This window comes from Podarcis cretensis (assembly GCF_951804945.1).
Source record: "Podarcis cretensis genome assembly, chromosome: 9".
Classification (NCBI taxonomy): domain Eukaryota; kingdom Metazoa; phylum Chordata; class Lepidosauria; order Squamata; family Lacertidae; genus Podarcis; species Podarcis cretensis.
Window position 1 is genome coordinate 10,717,303 of NC_137178.1, and position 18,198 is coordinate 10,735,500.

The 18,198-nt window shown below is 45.7% G+C and overlaps 1 protein-coding gene across 10 annotated transcripts in view; it reads right to left on the reverse strand.

Moving 5' to 3' along the window:
- CCDC158 (coiled-coil domain containing 158) overlaps window positions 1-18,198 on the reverse strand; it is a 57,931-nt gene that overhangs the window by 13,220 nt on the left and 26,513 nt on the right. For 8 of the 10 annotated variants that reach the window (XM_079990680.1, XM_079990683.1, XM_079990689.1 and 5 more), the window contains 8 exons: window positions 15,710-16,192; window positions 12,882-13,071; window positions 8,728-8,886; window positions 6,376-6,488; window positions 5,207-5,365; window positions 4,579-4,671; window positions 1,370-1,486; window positions 223-389 (listed from right to left, as the gene is read on the reverse strand). In XM_079990680.1, the coding sequence (XP_079846806.1) occupies window positions 223-389; window positions 1,370-1,486; window positions 4,579-4,671; window positions 5,207-5,365; window positions 6,376-6,488; window positions 8,728-8,886; window positions 12,882-13,071; window positions 15,710-16,192 (1,481 nt within the window). The remainder of the gene's footprint in view (window positions 1-222; window positions 390-1,369; window positions 1,487-4,578; window positions 4,672-5,206; window positions 5,366-6,375; window positions 6,489-8,727; window positions 8,887-12,881; window positions 13,072-15,709; window positions 16,193-18,198) is intronic. The other 2 variants (XM_079990682.1, XM_079990681.1) reach the window with 1 other exon arrangement.

Consider the following 18,198-nt stretch of genomic DNA (forward strand, 5'->3'; position numbering starts at 1 on the left):
CAAAACTAGAATCCAATTTGAAGCCTGTTAGTGGATTAACACAGCATGGGTGATGTATCAGTAAATCAGAGACCACAGTACTTGTCGCACACTGTATGAGCAGAAAGTCCCTTGCCTAAGAATCATTCATTTCTGAAACGAATCATTCTTCTCCAAACCCATGGATAATAAGATTTCACCTATTTCTGAAGGCATGTCCATGGTGTTTTTGTACATTCTTACAATAAATTGCTAGCGCCTTCCAGAATCGAATCCGGCTCGCTGTCACTTTCTCTTCTGGGGAGAATGGTAGAGGGGATCTCATCAATGGTACACCGCAATTCTTGGAGAAGTTGCTTTAAATCTCGTAATGGGTCGTCCTTGCCAGAGCAGCTGGCCCTGGATGGTATCTGAATGGAAATATGGATTTCAAATACTATGAAAACAGGCTTTCACTTTTCAGAAGCGTAACGAAACACCCCCAAATAAATATAGTAAAAATTTTTGGCACTAGTTAAAGGCAACATCTAGTTTCATTTTTATATTGTCTGACCAATTACCGAGAATTGTTATCCCACAGGAGGTAGTGATGCAAATACTATGGATGTCTTCGCTTTTTTTCTTTCTTTCAAAGAAGAGGGATGTTCCCTAAACTGCACTGCTGTATTAACCAATTTACCGTTCTTTTCCGTGTATAAGACAAGGTTTTTTTAAAAAAAGTTATGTCCAAAAGTTGGTGGTCGTCTTATACATGGATAGTGCATAAGGTGGGATGTGGGATTGGTTGCTGCCATGAGCCAGAGATCGCCAGCGGCTATTGGGCATGTTCTTGGTGGCTGTGGCAGCATCGGGCAGACAAGTGAGCAATTTTCGGCAATCTCAACAACATTGTCCCCCCACAAAAGCTCAACAACTATGGGCAATCCTCCCCATTTTCTTAATTTTGAGTCCCCCAAAACAGGAGGCGTCTTATACATGGGGGTGTGTTATACACGGAAAAATACGGTGATTTATCGAAGTTAAAGGTAAAGGGACCCCTAACCATTAGGTCCAGTCGTGACTGACTCTGGGATTACGGCGCTCATCTCGCTTTATTGGCCGAGGGAGTCGGCGTACAGCTTCCAGGTCATGTGGCCAGCATGACTAAGCCACTTCTGGCGAACGAGAGCAGCGCACGGAAATGCCAGTTACCTTCCTGCCAGAGCTGTACCTATTTATCTACTTGCAGTTTGACGTGCTTTCAAACTGCTAGGTTGGCAGGAGCAGGGACCGAGCAATGGGAGCGGGGATTTGAACTGCTAACCTTCTGATTGGCAAGTCCTAGGCTCTGTGGTTTAACCCACAGCGTCGCCTGTTGCTAAACCTGGCAGGGATATTTTGTGATACTTACGATATGGCCAGCGAAGGCTTGGGATGCTGGTGCGCTAGAAGAGTGGGAATGAGGCAAGGATGAAAGGCGTGGCCTGGCCGAAGAGGAGCCCAGCAGGTACCCCGGTCCTTGCAGCTCCTGTGGACGAAGGAGCGTCTGAGTAAGCAGAATAAAAATTATGTTCATAGGGCTTCGGTTTCGGCAAAGAATCCAGAATGGAAGGTTGCCAGAGAAACATTAGGCATGTGCCCCCTTACAGAGTGCTCCCTAATCTATAATCTACAACAGCTGCCCAGCATTAATGATGGGTCAATTAATAGAAATATAAAATATGGGGACTAGGCTGTTCAACAAACCCAGATGCCAACTCCGGTCAGATCTTGCAGGGTGGGGTGGGGTGTCTGCAGCATGATGATCAGCACACTCTGAACTGGGACTCTGTAGTCGCTTTTTCTTCAAAATAAAACGTGACCAGTTCAGGCACATTTTTAAGAACGCATGTCTGTACTTTCTTGCCGTATCCACACAGGAATAACTATTATAAGAGCTAATAACATCAGCCATGCCATCAAAGGCTCATGCTCCTGCTCATCCTGCAAAGCGATAGATGCCACACTGGTTTGAATCTCCATGAGAGAATGAATGGATGCAGATCCAACATAAAAACTGTTGATATTCAGAAACCGGGAGGAGATATGCCACTGCTTACCTGAAAGAAGCTTCCATTGTGAAATTGCTGGACCAGACTGATTCTATTCATTTAGGGCTCAGTCAAGAGTGGATTTATGCATAAGCAACGTTGCAGAAAGGCTCATACAAGTTTTAATTACCAGGCAAATTATGAGGCACTAGCTTTCATTAGTGGACTTAATAGCTCTGTTGGTAGAGCACAAGGCTCTTAATGTCAGTGTCAGGGAACTGCCATCAGAGCGCAGGGTGGTGGAGAGGCTCTCAGATGATGGGAGACCCTCGGACGCTGGGGAGGGAACCAGCCGGGAAAGAGGGAGAGCTTCCGCTGAAGAAGGAGGGGGGAAAGAGGCGTCGGAGGGAAGGCTCAGAGACGCTTCCAGCGAGACCAGTGGAGAGAGCTCAGGACCTCCCCTTGGAACGCCCACTCTGCGCAGAAAGCTGTCGCGCAGGGAATCAAGGCGGAGACTTTCTGTCAAAGAGCTTTTATGTTGGAAGTTCAGGAAACGCCCACTGACGGATTCTGCCAGTGATTAAGACAGCCACAAACTGAGGGCTGTCCGGCTAGGGAGAGTTTTAACCAACGGCTCAACTTGGAGCGTTTTGGGAGCTTACGCACAAGCAACCCCTTATCCCATTACAGTCAGGGTTGTGGGTTCAAGCCCCATTTTGGGCAAAAAGATTCCTGCATTGCAGGGGTTTGGAGTAGATGACCCTCGTTGTCCCTTCCTTTTTTCTTTTTTAAAAATACATCTTTATTGGTTTAAAATACAATCTTACAATAAAGGTAAATACAACAAAGTTAAGCACAGAAAAGAAAAGAAAAAGAAAAGAGAAAAAAAGAATTCTCCACATCAAAAGGTACAAAAAGTTTAAAAGTAACAAGGGGAAAAAACCAAATAAAAGTACCAGATATTTATACAACATCATGTCTTATCCAATAAAGTCTTCTGTGAAAAGCTTCCAATCGTTCTCATTATGCTTCTTCTATTTTCTTGATTTTATCCCAGTTTGTTTTATATCTTTTTCCATATATACCGCTAAGATGTTTATTCCATTTATTTATTATACACAAATATCATTCAATTCTGCTAGAATGGCATCATTTTTACAATATAGTCTTATATATTCCTTAAATATTTTCCATTCTCCGTATACAACCCTCGTGGTCTGTCAGGGAACTGCCATCAGTGCCGGAGGGAGAGAGCAAAATCCAGAGGGATTCCAGAGAGCGTCCCGGGATTGGGAGAAGCAGCCCATCTTCTGGGGAAGAGAATCAGCGTAGCACCAGTGGAGAAGGGGGGCAGATGGGGGAAGCGGCAAGGCGGTCCCATGACTCCTTGCCGGGGACCAGCGGGGAGAGTAGGGGTCCTCCGTTGCCCACGCCCTCCTTGCGCAGAAGGCTTTCGCGCAGAGAGAGTAGGAGGAGACTAGGTGTCAAAGAGCTTCTTTGCTAGAAGTTTAAGAAACGCCCACTGACGGATTCTGCCAGCGATTGAGTCAGCCCCGGGTGAGTGGCTGTCCGGACGGAAAAGGTTCACTTAGGCGAAGGCCTTCTGGGAAATGATATATAATGAGTTGAAAAAGGTATTTAAGTATACCTTCACTAAGAAACCAGAGGCCTTCCTTCTGGGCATTGTCGGCCAGAAGGTGTTAAAGAAGGACCGAACATTTTTTATGTATGCAACAACGGCAGCAAGGATACTCATCGCTAAGAGCTGGAAAACTCAAGATCTACCCACACTGGAAGAGTGGCAGATGCAGCTGATGGACTATATGCAACTGGCCGAGATGACTGGTAGAATTCGAGACCTGGGAGAAGAGAGGGTTGAAGAAGACTGGAAGAAATTCAAGATTTATTTACAAAAGTATTGTAATTTGGCAGAAGACTAAGAAGGATGCTAGATCATAAATAACTGCCTACCATTGAATTAGACTTGAATTTGACGATAAGTGAGATTGAGGAAAATATAAAATTTATGGAGAATTATTAGATTAAATTAATTGAACGAGATTTAAGAATGTAAACAAGATGATAAATTGCTGGAAAAAGGTTATAATGATGTAAGTGGGAGCGGGAGACGTGAGGGAGTCCAAAGAAGTTTTGAAAAAACGTGTTATGATCCATGTTATATTGTTTATCAATTTTGCATTTTGTATTTATTTAAAAAATTTCAATAAATATTTATAAAAAAAAGAAAAGAAAAGGTTCACTTAGGCAACTCAGCCAGGTGCTTGCACCCAGCCGGGGAGATAAGCACCGGCTTACGCACGAGCAACCCCTAGAACCGTTACATGGTCCCTTCCAACTCTACGATTCTATGACTTTATGATTCTGAGGGAAACATGGGGTGCAGTTTGGAAACCGCAAGTTACCCCCTGCCCCCAAAAGTATGCTTTGGGACAAAGTGTGCAATAATTCGCTGGTGTGGGCATGCATTAAGAATGTTCTGGGGTAAGAGATAAGCTTGGCTTTCAAAAATTAAATTTAGTTGTAAAGGATATGCTCCCAGTGCACCTCTTCAGTGAAGCTGAAGACTTACTTTCACATCTAAAGCGTGCTGAAGCTTGAAGCGCATCGCCTCCTGTTCCTGCCGCTGCATAATGCACTGACATTCTGCAAACTGCATAGAAGCCTGTGAGAGAAAATGGCGGAGATTATTCACCTTCATGAGGGAACTTTGTGTATTATCAGTTAAGCTTGAGGCCCTTGAAGAGTTTTTCTTGGTAAACTCACACAAGCTTTTCAATAAAACAAACAAACCCTAAAAGCCACTGGATGGTATTCAGCTAAGTTTTGCTCAGAGAGTAGACTCACTGGAATTAATGGCGCCAATGCTCAGGGTCATTCCTTTCAATGGGGCTACTCTGAACAAAACTGAGTTAAATACCAGCCACAGTCCTGTTTGGGGGCTTGGATGCTAGTATACTGAGTGGTACAAAAAGGGAAATAAATCCCAAGAAACTGAACATGTGATTTTAAAAAAAGCTTGGGATCAAAAGATCAAACTGGCATAAATACATGTGGAAGAAGAAAAAAAAGCCATCTAATAACAACTCAAAACAAACAGTATGTCTACTAATACCAGGGACAAAATACAAAGTCAGATAGACATGGTATAAAAAATAAATTATTATTATTATTATTATTATTATTATTATTATTATTACTTTATCCAGTGCTGCCTCCATGGTAGCAAGTTTTTCTCTCAACCGTTTATCCTGTGACTTAAGAACCTCCAGCTCTCCAGCCATTTTGTTGTTTAAAGAAGCCACACAGCTCAATTCCTGGCTCAACTTATTTCTCTCTTCTTTCAGATAATGTTTCTCCTAGATGGACAAAGTTGAAAGAATAGAACAAAATTTGAAGAAAAGGTAAACACAGCACTGCATTTTGATTTCAAAATCTGAATTTCTGGTAATTTTCCTGAAATTTAGTCAGATTGTGATTAAATAGACAATGACCCCACTTCTATGAGGTAACACATAGAAACTGATCAGAATTCTGTATCTGCATACCAGCTGGTAGGTGAAATATTCTAGCTGGACATGATCATTGGCCCCAACTCTGAATGTGATATAGCAAATGTACAGAGGGAAATCATTTTTTAAAAAAATCAGTATTGAAATATACAACTTAACAAATTCAAAACCTCCCTGTAAATTTATCATAACATTTACATACTGTTCCATTTCAAATGCCCTATCAGCTTGACTGATCTTCTGTCCTTTCTATTAGCCAAAGGAAGATGCTTCTATGTGGGTTTCATGTAAACAATCTACATATTTTGACTGAACTCTCCTAGCAAATGCTGCTATATCACAAGAACCCTGAGGGCTCTTTTAATATACAAAAGAACCAACCCTAAGATAATGCTCAGTGGGATTTGTGAGCTTAGTTACCGTATTTTTTGCTCTATAAGACTCACTTTTTCCCTCCTAAAAAGTAAGGGGAAATGTGTGTTCGTCTTATGGAGTGAATGCAGGCTGCGCAGCTATCCCAGAAGCCAGAACAGCAAGAGGGATTGCTGCTTTCGTTGCACAGCGATCTCTCTTGTTGTTCTGGCTTCTGAGATTCAGAATATTTTTTCCCTTGTTTTCCTCTTCCAAAAACTAGGTGTGTCTTATGGTCTGCTGCGTCTTATAGAGTGAAAAATACAGTAAGTAAATTTGATTCTCTCCCCCCCCCCATAAGAATCTTTGCTAGTGCAAAATACATACGTTCAAGGCAGATTTACACCGATAACACTCAGTTTAGCATGGCTTTGGCATGTTAGAATTTGGTCCAGCCATTCTACTGGGACACATTTATCTGAATTATGTATCTTAGCAGTTTTGACCTTAGTTGCGTTGGTCATTGCTTCCTCCAGGAACTTAATCTTGCTCTGCAAAGCATCTATCTGTCCGCGCTTGGCTGTGATTTGCTTTTGCATCCCCATTGCAACTTTCATTGCTATAAAAGACAAGATTTCCAAAGCATTAGCGGCATCGTGTTTGACAGCAGAGTTTAAGAAACGCCTTGTGGGTAATATACTGAGCTTTCGGCAGGGCCTAAGGCTTCTTGTCCTAGGCAAAAATAACATTATTCTACTATGTCTGAAATGAGAGGAAGACAGTGTGCATAATTAAAGTATATTTATACTATAACAACTAATGATCTAACCCAACTGTTCTCAAATGGTAGGCAGGATGCACAAATAGCTTGAAGGTGTTTAACATTGATAAGGCTGGCAGTAGGGAATGGCAGTGTAGAATGTAGGTCTAATTTTACTTAGCATGTAATCTAGATTCTGGGATTAATCCATGGGCCCAACATAAAAATAAAAACAATTCCATTGCTGAGCTCTTATGTAAACAGAAGCATCTACACTATAAATCTACCCCCACCCCCCCAAAACCTGGGAATTGTAGTTTGGTTAGAACACTAAGAATTCTTTGTTAAGAGATTCCTACCCCACCCTTTTCAGTTTTCTCTGGAGAGGGGGAAAGATGGTTAAAATGTGGGGAACATATTGAGGATTAAAGCTGTAGATGTAGATCTAAACCTCCTATCCCAAATATGTGGGAGAAATACAAAAAGAAAAGCTGGGTGAAGAATTTTCAGGAGATTAAAACACGTAAAGAATAAGGCAATTACACCTTTTTATCCCTTCTATTTGTGGTCTGTTAACTTCTCTGCACCATCACTGCAGAGAATGAACCACATTTTTGTTTGGTTGTTTGGTAAGATAAATGGAAAAGAGGTTTACAGTACTTACATTTCAATGCAAGCAACATATACAGCAAAGCAATGTGCAGAAAAATACTTCTAATAGTTGGTAAAGGTAAAGGGACCCCTGACTATTAAGTCCAGTCGTGGACGACTCTGGGGTTGCAGTGTTCATCTCGCTTTACTGGCCGAGGGAGCTGGCGTTTGTCCGCAGACAGCTTCTGGGTCATGTGGCCAGCATGACTAAGCTGCTTCTGGCAAACCAGAACAGCACACAGAGACGCTATTTACCTTCCCGCTGGAGCGGTACCTATTTATCTACTTGCACTTTGATGTGCTTTCGAACTGCTAGGTTGGCAGGAGCATCTAATAGTTGGTAGTCTTAGCTAATATGGCTGAAACCAGGAGCCTTAGTCATCAATGTGTGATCATCTTGAAGGCATGGTGGAAAGAGAGAATCTCTCACAGGCAGAAGGAAATACAGTGGTACCTCGGGTTAAGTACTTAATTTGTACTGGAGGTCCGTTCTTAACCTGAAACTGTTCTTAACCTGAAGCACCACTTTAGCTAATGGGGCCTCCCGCTGCCGCTGTGCCGCCAGAGCACGATTTCTGTTCTCATCCTGTAGCAAAGTTCTTAACCCGAGGTACTATTTCTGGGTTAGCGGAGTTGGTAACCTGAAGCGTATGTAACCTGAAGCATCTGTAACCCAAGGTACCACTGTATAAAGGATTGTCTCCTTTGTTATAGAGTTCCCACCCAGAGGAAACAAAGGAAGTGACCATACACAGAGGGTGCTCTCTAGGAAGATCAAGAACTCTCTGTGTACTAGCCCTGTGCTTGTCTAGCAAAACATGCATTTGTGATCTTGACAGCAAACCCCACATAAGCTCTAAAGCCTAGTACATATATGCTCGTTCACAATTTAGGAACCACTAATTTTGATCATCTCTAGCTGCAAGATTCATCAGTTCCACGGCTTTATAAATCTACACTGAACACTTAGTTTGTCCACGGCATTTTTCCTATCTGAAAATCTGTATTAGAAATATCAAATGACGAAATAAAACAGGTTTACAAATTCTGCCTGAAAGGTAAAAAAGGTAAAGGGACCCCTGACTATTAGGTCCAATCGTGGCCGACTCTGGGGTTGCAGCACTCATCTTGCTTTATTGGCCGAGGGAGCCGGCGTACAGCTTCCGGGTCATGTGGCCAGCATGACTAAGCCGCTTCTGGAGAACCAGAGCAGCGCACGGAAACGCCATTTACCTTCCTGCCAGAGCGGTACCTATTTATCTACTTGCACTTTGATGTGCTTTCGAACTGCTATGTTGGCAGGAACAGGGACCGAGCAACAGGAGCTCACCCCGTTGCGGGGATTCGAACCGCCGACCTTCTGATCAGCAAGTCCTAGGCTCTGTGGTTTAACCCACAGTGCCACAAGGTAACGATCTTACAAAATAAAATGAAATAACACTTCCACGATTACCGTGGCCATCAGATCCCTCCATAGTCTTTACAGTGGCCCTGGTTTGCTCCAGCTCAATCTGAGCGGACTTCAGTTGCACTCTCAGCTTGCCCACAGTGGTTTCCATCTCTTCGCTTTTATCTCGGTAGCTGCTCTTCATACTTTCCAGTTCATCTGCAGGGCACAAGAGTCACAATGAAGTCACAGTGTTGCATATCTCCAAACACGTGAATGAAATAAATACAGTGGTGCCCCGCAAGATGAACGCCTCGCAAGACGGCAAACTCGCTAGACGAAAGTGTTTTCCGTTTTGGAGGTGCTTCGCAAAACGAATTTCCTATGGGCTTGCTTCGCAAGACGAAAATGTCTTGCGAGTTCCTGCGGGTTTTTTTTCCCTTCCCCCCCCTTTTTTCTAAGCCGCTAAGCCGCTTATCCGCTTATCCGCTAAGCCGCTAAAAGCTGCTAAAAGCCGCTAAACCGCTTATAGCGCTAATCCGCTAAGCCGTCAATGTGCTTGCTTCGCAAGACGAAAAAACCGGGAGAGGCTGCGTGGGGCTAAAGAATCCATAGCTCCGTGCAGCCTCTCCTTGCCGGGAGACGCTGCGCAGGGCTAAAGAAGCCATAGCCCCCTGCAGCCTTTCCTTGCCGGAGAGGTTGCGCGCAGCTATGGAAGAAGGCAAGGCAGCGAGCGGGATGGATCCCGCTCGCTGCTTTGGCTTCCCCTTTAGCCCCGTGCAGCCTCTCCTTGCCGGGAGACGCTGCGCAGGGCTAAAGAAGCCATAGCCCGTGGAGCCTCTCCCTGCCGGAGGGGTTGCGCGCGGCTATGGCAGAAGCCTGCATTCGCTCCATGGGACGCACACACATTTCTCCTCAATTTTTGGAGGGGAAAAACTGCGTCCAATAGAGCGAAAAATACGGTATTTAAGGTTTTACATGGCAGCACCAAGTGTATGACAGAACTGGATTGAGGGTGGGATCAGAAATGGATCAGTCACAGAGCAAATTGTAAGTGAGGATCCAGGGCAGACAGGTAGGAAGCAAGGAGGGAGGAGGAAGCTTCTAAAGCATGTAACACAGAACTGGGAATCCTCAGGTTTAGGGGCCAAATCATAGAATTGCAGAGTTGGAAGGGACTGTGAGGGTCATCTAGTCCAACCCTCTGTGACACAGGAATATTTTGCCCAACATGGGGCTTGAACCCGCAACCCTGAGATTAAGAGTCTCATGTTCTACCAACTGAGCTATGGTCCTCAGGAATCTCTCAGGCTAGAGGACAACAAACATGTTTACACCATGTGAATACACAAAGTAGGCATTGCTGTATAGAATCAGCTACAAAAACAGAGTCCTGTTTATACTGGAAATAAAATACCTATATCAAATGAAGGAGACGGTGAAGCTGACATACAAAGCACTTTGTATTTATCCCTGCCTATAATTTTGAAGGAAAATGTAACCAATCCACTTTAAATTATTTCATTGCAATGGTTGAGCAGCCAGCAATTTTTAGAGGAACACGTGCAGTGTGTAAACCGAGCCTTCCACTGCAGGCCTCTACTAAAAAGCATGTCCCACTGAATTCAATGGAGCTTACTCCCCGAGTAGCTAGGTAAATGCCGTGCAATCCTAAACATTTCCTAAGCAATCCTAAGAACCTTGCCTCAGAAAGGAAAAATCTTTAACTGAGCTATTATTATTCAGAACTTCCTGGTTTAATTTTTAAGTACAGATCTCCACTGGGGCCATTTCAGAGCAAGAAAAGTACTCCCAAGAGGGATGTGTGGATTGGAGAAATCAATTAAAAATGATGGTATCTGCAGAACTCCATGATTTATAAAAGAAATATAGATATCTTTCCCCTCCTCTTCCTGGTCTATAAAGTAAACTGAAAATAACACAGTATAACACAGAAGGGGAGTAGCCAGTGCAGGACCTCAAAACAGGGTATTACAGGTGTGTAGCAGGGCTGGTACAAAGCTGGCTATGGGGCCACTGAATTTTAAGTTAATATATTCCCAGAGGGGAAAGATTCAGGCCTATTAACTGCATTAGCCTGGAGTTGGCACTGTCGAGAACCAGTGCCCCAAGACCTGGGACACCCCTGCCTCATTGTTTGTTCAGCAGAGGAGCGGAACTTTGACAGGCACGTGAATTCCAACAAGACACAGAATGCAGGAAAAGTCTTTAGTAGAAGTCTACTAAGGCATAAATCGTATCTTTTTCTTGCCAGATCCCTAGCAAAGCAAAATTTAGCTCATGTAGAGCAAATCCAGTTTCAGCAGGGAAAAAAAAATACACCACACAAATATAAATGCAAAGATACAAGGAAAAACAGAATAGCAGTAGGAGAGAGAGAAAGAGAGTAATGAACAGTGGCGTAGCGTGGGGGGTGCAGGGGGGGCCGGCCGCACCGGGCGCAACATGGGCGGGGGGCGCGCTCGCACTAGCAGCTCTCTGCCCCTACTAAAATCCACGGGTTAGGGAGCCCGCGCTCGCTCGGCTTGGCGAGGAGGTCGCGGAAGGGGGAGAGCGAAGCCTTCTGCCGCGGGCCAAAAAAGGAGAGGAAGCCGGGCGGGCGGGCGGGCTGGCGGGGGTCTGGCTGCGCCTGCTGCTGCCGTTGCCGCTGCTGCCGGGCTTTGACAGCTTGGCGAAGCTGAGGGAGAGGAGCTTTATGGTAATTGCGGCTCTCTCCACTGGCCGCCTGGGTAGTGAGCCGAGCCGAGCAGGGAGTCTGGCGAGGGGGCGGGAAGAGACTTTCCCCCCTTTTTTCCACCTCGCCTGGTCAAAAAGGAGAGCGGAGTCTCCTCAGGGCGCCCTCAGGCAGGGCAGGGCAAGGCAAGCAGAACGAGGAGGAGAGAGAGGGGAAGGGGGGGAGGAAGCAGCCAGGAAACGCCGTGGTGTGGAGGGGGAATCAATTAAGGAGAGAAAGCGAAAAGCCTTGGAGAAAGGGAAAAAAGGAAAGAAAAGACGCAGCTCCGGGAGAGCGCGGGGGAAAGAGAAGCCTCGCTGCTGCTGCTTGGGAGAGTAAATTACTGTACTTGCCTTGCCCCGGGTTAGGGGGTGCAAATTACTTGTCTTGCCCCAGGTTAGGGGCGCAAATTACTTGCCTTGCCCCGGGTGCTGATAACCCACGCTACGCCGCTGGTAATGAAGCACCCCAGGCAGGCAGTTGGTGTTTCTCAACCTGTGGGTCCCCAGATGTTGTTGGACTACAACTCCCATCATTCCTAGCCAGCATGACAAGTGGTCAGGGATGATGGGAGTTGTAGTCCAACAACATCTGGGGACCTACAGGTTGAGAACCACTGGATAGTCTGTCTCCTTGAAGAATTGAGATAGCACAATAGGAGAGCAACATCTGCGCTTTCTCTGCCTTTGAGAAGGCAGGTCCTCTAGCACCTGAATCAACCAAGTCACTTCATTGCAAGCCACAAAAGACAAGACACCCCTCCTGCATTCTTCTGTGAGCAACAGCGCTTCAGATGTGAATCTGCCACTCTGGTGTGGTCTGCAGCTGGAGTTTGGATGCAGCAGGGGACGCTGTGGTGGGGCTGTGCTGCTAACCTGATTGTCAGGGAAGAGTTAGAAGTTTCCAGTTTCTCAGAGGGAGAAAGCATTCCCCCCAAGGGGGGAGGGGAGCAGTGAATCTAATAGAAGAGAACAGGAGGAACAACAGGGAGGGACCAGCTGTTCACAAGAAAGGCAAGGGTTAAGTTCTAGCTCAGATTCGGAGGAGGGGAGATACAGGCCAGCTATAGCCAGGAGGTTAGAAAAAAGAGCGGGGAAAACAAAGGGAAGGGCGTGTTGGACATTTTGAGAGTGGCTGGTCATGGAGAAGCAGAGCTCAGAAGGTATCTGAAAGAAGTGACTCTGAGGAATAATATTTAAGAACCGTTTATAAGATTGTTTTGTTAATACGCAATAAAAAGTTTTATAAAAGAACAAGAAGCGTTTGCACAAACAACGACCAGGTCTGACACTGATCTACCTCTGGCTGAGTCACTGCTACACACCGCAGAGGGGAGGGACGAGGCAGCAGAGAGGTCAGCACGGTGCAAATGCACCGGCAGAGCCAATCCAGCCTTCCTGCTGGCACGTACTGTTTGGTTGTGAAGGCAACCCAAAGAAAGATGAAGCAGGTGAATAATATCCTGGCTGATGGTCCATACCTGCAAGCGTAGCAAGCTCAATGCGGCTGCTTTTTACTTCACTCATCAGCTCTTCTTTTTCCATGCTTACTTCTTTCAGTGCCCGGAGCCTCTCAGAGCTGGCGTTCATCAGTTTCACCTTCTCCAGCTCCATCTCGCTCAGCCTGGCCTCCAGCTCACGAACCTGGATGTCTTTCTTGTCCAGCAAAATCTAGATAAAACAAGCTAATTTTCCTTTATGCTCCTTGACTAAACGTGCTAGCCCATTTGACCTTCACAGGGCTAGCCTAAATAAGGGGGGGACACAACTTCTGCAAAACTTCCCTCCATAGCTGGTCACCTGGAAAACAATTCTTACTTGCCACAGGTGACTAGAAAATGGTAATTTCTAAGCTTGAGAACAGAATGGGACACACCACTTTGACAGCAGGGTGCTGATAGCACAGTCTTTGTCCGAATGACAAGTTGCTCAAAACTGAGATGATAGATGAGAGTTAAGAGTCTTTGTATGGCCAGGGCTATACTCATGGGCCTACTGTATTATCTGACCACTGATGACCTAGTAGTTGCAATAGCATCCTCAGGCCATCTGCAGTGATGGTCCCCAAGGGCAGCAGAGAGCTGGCCAGCAGTTCCTTCTGGAAAACTGCCACAGCGGTGCAAAGAGTAAGCTGCTTGACTCTGGCTGCCCGGGCCCCTGATTCAAGACCCACATCAACCCTTGCAGACAATGGATTCATCCAGATACACAACTCTATTTTTAGATGATTGAAATGGGCAAAATCAGCTGTGGGAAGGGCCCTTTTGACCCATACACTAAGGCAGCATTCGTCAACCTGCTGGCCTTAAAAGCTTTGCACTACAAGTGACATCTGCCCCAGCCACAACAGTGGTGCTGGCTGGGACTGATGGGATTTGAAACCCAAAACATTTGGAGGGTGCCATGTTAGTGAAGGCTGCACTAAAGACATTGAACAGTATGAAATATATGAAATATGCACTCTCTGCAAAACCAAATAAACAGAAATCTTATAAATCTCTGAAAGTCACAAAATATGCACTCTTGATGGATTCTCTTGAAAACATAGAACCAAATAAACATAAGTCTTATAAGTCTCTGAAAGTCTTTGTAGACTATGCAAGTCTCTGAAAGAAGCAATGGGTGTTGCGTTTGCAAAGTAAAGGAAGGATTGAACTCTGGTTAATAACAATACACACAGAGACTTGAACCAGCAAGACTCTGGGAAGGGTGCGTATAATCGTGTCTCTCTGTGCTTGTCCGATGTGCAGCCCCCTGGCCCAGGCCGTTTTATTTACAAAAGAACTTTTTACAGAGTGTTCAAAAGAACCAATCAGATTTCTTCTGAGCATTTCCACAAACCCAGTGGGGAGAAAGTTAAACTACTAAAACTAATTAAGCACAAATATTTCTGGGGTAAACAAAGAACAGAACTACAAAGAAGAGTAACTGGCAACCCCGGAGGTAATAAACAATCCATACATATGATAAGGAGGATGGCCAGGAGGACAGCAATCACTATCACCTTCATGTGAGATCTGTTTCCTGGCCCTAAGATTAACATCCTAAGATTACCTATTAGAAACTACAAAGACAAAACTGCCCAGTCTTTGAGGACACAGGACGCCTGCCTGTCTAAGTGTGTATGTGATTTGCGGAGGGCAAGGAGAAATGGGCAGCAGAGGCAAAAGGGCATGGAAAGGACATGAATGTAGAATCTTATGGGATTTAATCAGAAATTATCGTCAATATATCAAACCCAGTCAACACCATGCTTTCATTGTGGACACGATGGCTTGATGTATATTTTATAATTCCTCATGGTAATCCCATCTGATCCCTACATCGGGTCAGATTCTTATCTGGTGAAAACAAGCCGTAAAGCTTTGTTTTATGACGTCCAACACTGCCGAAGTGGTCCGCAAACAAACATCGTGAACAGTGATTCCAGATCACTGTTCCGTGAAATTCTTCTTCAGCACAGCAGAAGGATACAGAAATGCTTCATTAACCCATCTATATGGTAAATGGAATTGTATGGTTACATAACTTTATGACCACTGCTCCATAGCAATTGTTCTATGTTTTCAAGAGAATCCATCAAGTGCATATTTTGTGACTTTCAGAGATTTATAAGATTTCTGTTTATTTGGATTTGCAGAGAGTGCATATTTCATATACAGTGGTGCCGCGCAAGACGAATGCCTCGCAAGACGAAAAACCCGCTAGACGAAAGGGTTTTCCGTTTTGGAGGCGCTTCGCAAAACGAATTTCCCTATGGGCTTGCTTCGCAAGACGAAATGTCTTGCGAGTTTTTCCGACTTTTTTCCCCTCCCCCCCTTTTTCTAAGCCGCTAAGCCGCTTATCCGCTAAGCTGATAAGCCGCTAAAAGCCGCTAAGCTGCTAATAGCGCTAATCCGCTAAGCCGTCAATGGGCTTGCTTCGCAAGACAAAAAAAACGCTAGACGATGAGAATCGCGGAACGGATTCTTTTCGTCTTGCGAGGCACCACTGTATTTCATACTGTTCAATGTTCTGTATAGATTATATAAAGAGTTTACATTGACATCGCATTGTTGTACTTGGTCATCGTGTTGCCTTGGATATTACTGATAATTGTTTGCAACACAGGAGGTTAATTGTTTGCACTAAAGACATGCCATACGAACTGCCTTCCTGGACCAGATCAATGTGCATTTAGTCAAACATTCTGTTTAAAGCTAGCTCTTCTGGTCTAGTTTTCCGACTCAGAATTCCCACGACCAAAATAAAAGCTTTATCTTTTTTTAAAAGTACCAACACTTCCCCCCACACAGCGAAACATGCACACCTTAAGCTCATGGAGTTCCATTTTCTTGTCGTTGACTTCTTTCGCGAGCTGGCATTTTTCCATCTCCATCGACCCAGCCGTCCGACTGTGCTGGCCCACAATCTGAGTCATGTTCTCGACTTGCTTCCGCAGGATCTCGATCACCTTCTCCTTCTCCACCACCTGCAGCCGCAGGGAGTCGCAATCCGAGCGCACGCTCCGCATGTGGTCGCTCTCGCTCTTCAGCACCTGGAGCTCCTGCAGCTTCCCGTCCACGCGCCCACGCAGCTTCTGGATTTCCTCGTTGGTCGCCTCGATCACCCTCTCCTTCTCCTGCAGGCACGCGGTCAGCTCTGCCACGTGCTTCTCTGCTGCGTCCAAACTCACCTTCTTCTCCGTCAGCTCCTCCACAACTTTGCGGAGCATCTCTTTGGTGGACTCTTGCTGGGAGGCCATAGAGGCCATCCTCTCGATGCTTTCGTTCTTTTCCTTAATTGCAGACATCTGGTGGGGACAAATGTTCCATATGTTTTCATCGTATTAAGGGAGGTTATTACAATTTTCACTGCCCAGGGTGGGATTGGGGAGGCACGGGGGCTGAAGTATATGTGGGGTCAAGTCAGTAGCCTCCCCCTCCCCCACAGAGCCTCAGATCAGAGGGGTGGGCTTAATGCTTTTGTCCACTTTCTCCTCCAATGAAACTTTCACCTAGGCACCTGGGCAAAATTTCCTCATCACCCTGTCACTCCCGCCATCTCTTTCTTGCTTGCCTATTGTAATGGTTGTAAGGGGGTTACTTGTGCGTAAGTTGCCTTCAGTTTTAGTTATATTGCCTGGCCAACCATGCTTTGGCTGACAGCTCACACTCCGTGACCGGTCAGTCACTTGCAGAATCCGTCAGTGGGCGTTTCTTGAACCTCTTCCAGCATAAGAGCTGTTTGACGCCTAGTCTCCTCCTACTTTCCCTGCGCGGAACTCGTCTGCGCAAGTACGGGGAATGCAGGGGCGTGTCAGCGCTCTCTCCACTAGTCTCTGGTGAAGGGTCTTGGAGAGCTGTCTCCACTTCCTCCATCTCCCTCTCTTCTCTACTGGTGTTACGCTGAATTCCTTCCCCCCTGCTGGTCCCCTCTCCGGCATCGCTCTGGAGCCCTGCCTCCGCCTCTCGCTCTGATGTCAGTTCCCTGACACCTATTCTCAACCACTTCTTCCCTTTGCATAAGACAGCGTCTAGCAAGTTTTGGATATCTGGTAGCCACATCCATTCTCTACTGCAAAGCGTGGTTTCCAGGATGGAAACCATGATTGGGGGAAAATATATCTTGTGATACTTCTAGAGGGCCAGAAGTTCCCTCTCCTTGCCACCTCTGTGGCATTTAACACCCACCAAGCTGTCTGCTCTGAGCCACCCCTCTTGCCAAATGGCTGAAAGACCTTCCAGCAGCACATGAAATACTAGGCATCACAGAATTCAAACAAGGTTTTAATCTTAAATAAGATTCCAAAAGATAGGAAGTTCTCTTTAACAGTGCATCAGCATGGCTTCCTCCTTTACTTATCACAATTGTATCCTGTCTTTCCTTCATGGCTCTTAAGGCAGTGTATATAGCTCTCTCCACGACTTCTCAGAGAGATCAATGGGGGCAAAATGAGCCTTGTGAGGATTTGAACCTGCCTATCTCCTTGATCCTAGTCAGTCAGCATGCTGACAATTGCATTCACAACACACTTGGATGGTATCATTCAGGATGGGTTAAACAGACGCTGCCCCACTGCTATTTTTCATAACTTCTCGTCACAAGCATTAAAATAAATTATTTCATCCAAGCACAAAAACGAGATGTCCAGGGCCGTGGTACTTACAGTACTGCCTGGTACAACTGCTCAGTGCCTCAATTTTTCCTGCAGTTGCAGCCCCACTAGGGTCTTTGCTTTAACTCCAAAAGCAATCATGCCACCTGCAGGCCAGTTGAAGAAATACCCATAGATTGCCCACAACTGAAGCCCCAATGTCAGGGGTGGAGGAAGGGGGGTGCGGTAGTGGCGGCCCATCCCGGGTGTCACCACCGAGGGGCGGGGGTGCCAAAATGCCAGGCAGCACTCACCATGGGGCCTGCAGCGCACCCGAGCCACTGGGAAACATGGTAGCTTGGGCACGCACAGGCTCTGTGCTGCCTAAACAATCTGCCCACTGCCTCAGTTGTAGGACGGCTGAGTAGGAGGAGGCAGGCAGACTCCGGAGGCCCCGCAGTGCACCACGCCCCTATGGGCAGCTCGCCACACCCCTGGGCACTCCGCCCCAGGCGCCCAAGCGGCTTCCTCCGCCGCTGCCCAACGTAAACCCCTGCAGGCATAATAATAATAATAATAATAATAATAATAATAATAATAAAATTTTTATCTATACCCCACCCTTCCCAGTTCAAAAACAAATTTAAAACAGTTAATTAACGCAACAAAAAACCAGCATAAAACAACAGTATAAAACGTGAATAACAATAAATTCAGAATTC